This window comes from Camelina sativa, chromosome 19 (genome assembly GCF_000633955.1).
Source record: "Camelina sativa cultivar DH55 chromosome 19, Cs, whole genome shotgun sequence".
NCBI lineage: Eukaryota > Viridiplantae > Streptophyta > Magnoliopsida > Brassicales > Brassicaceae > Camelina > Camelina sativa.
The window spans coordinates 11,651,639-11,652,730 of NC_025703.1; the positions used below are offsets into that span (position 1 = coordinate 11,651,639).

At 40.9% G+C, this 1,092-nt stretch overlaps 1 protein-coding gene across 1 annotated transcript in view; it reads right to left on the reverse strand.

Annotated features, from left to right (window-relative positions):
- LOC104766039 (protein ALWAYS EARLY 3) overlaps positions 52–1,092 on the reverse strand; it is a 12,914-nt gene continuing 11,873 nt past the window's right edge. The window contains exon 20 of the mRNA XM_019241404.1: positions 52–322. Within this exon, the coding sequence (XP_019096949.1) occupies positions 158–322 (165 nt within the window). The 3' untranslated portion in view covers positions 52–157. The remainder of the gene's footprint in view (positions 323–1,092) is intronic.

Here is a 1,092-nt window from a genome sequence, read left to right on the forward strand (position 1 = left end):
TATGTGTAAAATATGAACTCGGGATAGTTATCGTGAGTCACTCCAAATAAATGAGGTATACTAAACGAATTTTCTATAAGGAAATACGGATTTTACAGGAGAAACAAGCATCATTGAAGAGACAGAGGTTAAGTTATGGTTTTAGGATTTTATTACTTTAGGAGGGTACGAGGGCAAGAATCTGGTTTCTTATGATTCCCATGCACTTCTGAATCTCTGTATAGATCGGAAGGTTCTGCGAGCAGCAAGGCTGTAAACTCGCCACCGCCGAGTCTAGAACCTGGGCAACTTCACTTGGTGGGAATTGCCTCTCCGTACATTTCTGCAACAACCACAGAAAGAACAGCATTAACTTTCTCTACAGTCTAAAACTCTCAGGCATAATAAATAATGTAATCATGTAAATGTTCAGATGGCTCACAGCATGTAAATTACTGAATGAGTTTGAGATTTGCACCTGTATCATAAGCAATGTAGCCATACAGCGTGAAACAAGTTCAGATGGGATTTGTAGGTCATTTTGGTCGGGTGGGTTTTGATGGGAATCATTGGCAGGAGTTGAGCTAGGTGGATTTGGTGTAGAGGGAAGACGCTGATCCTGGGCACCTTGTCTTTGGTGGACTGATGGACCTTCTGTTTGATCTATAGAAAGCTGATTATTTACAAAATCAATGGCTTCTTCCATATTTACAACATTGTTTTTGTCTTTCCTCAGTGACGCCAACGCCTGCAGCAGAAACAGAGACAAATTCATTAAGTAGCCGAAACTGTTTGGCTAGACCTTGCGAGGCACAACCAATGATGAGTGTAAATTATCAACCAAGAAACTTTTTCATATGTACATCCCAATCATGGAAACAAGTTGGTAAACTCGTTATACACACACCTGTACAGCTCTGTATACCATTTTCCGTGCTTTTATTCTAGAACTTTCGACGATCTCAGACACATGGAATCCGTTGGTTTCAGATGCGTAACTGTCTACGTAGGTCAACTGGTCATCAGGTTCCCCTGATTTACTCATGTGTCTTATAGATGCATATGGTACATTCTCTTGGTAAGTATTCCGTTGCCTCAAGCCAAGAAGTGCCA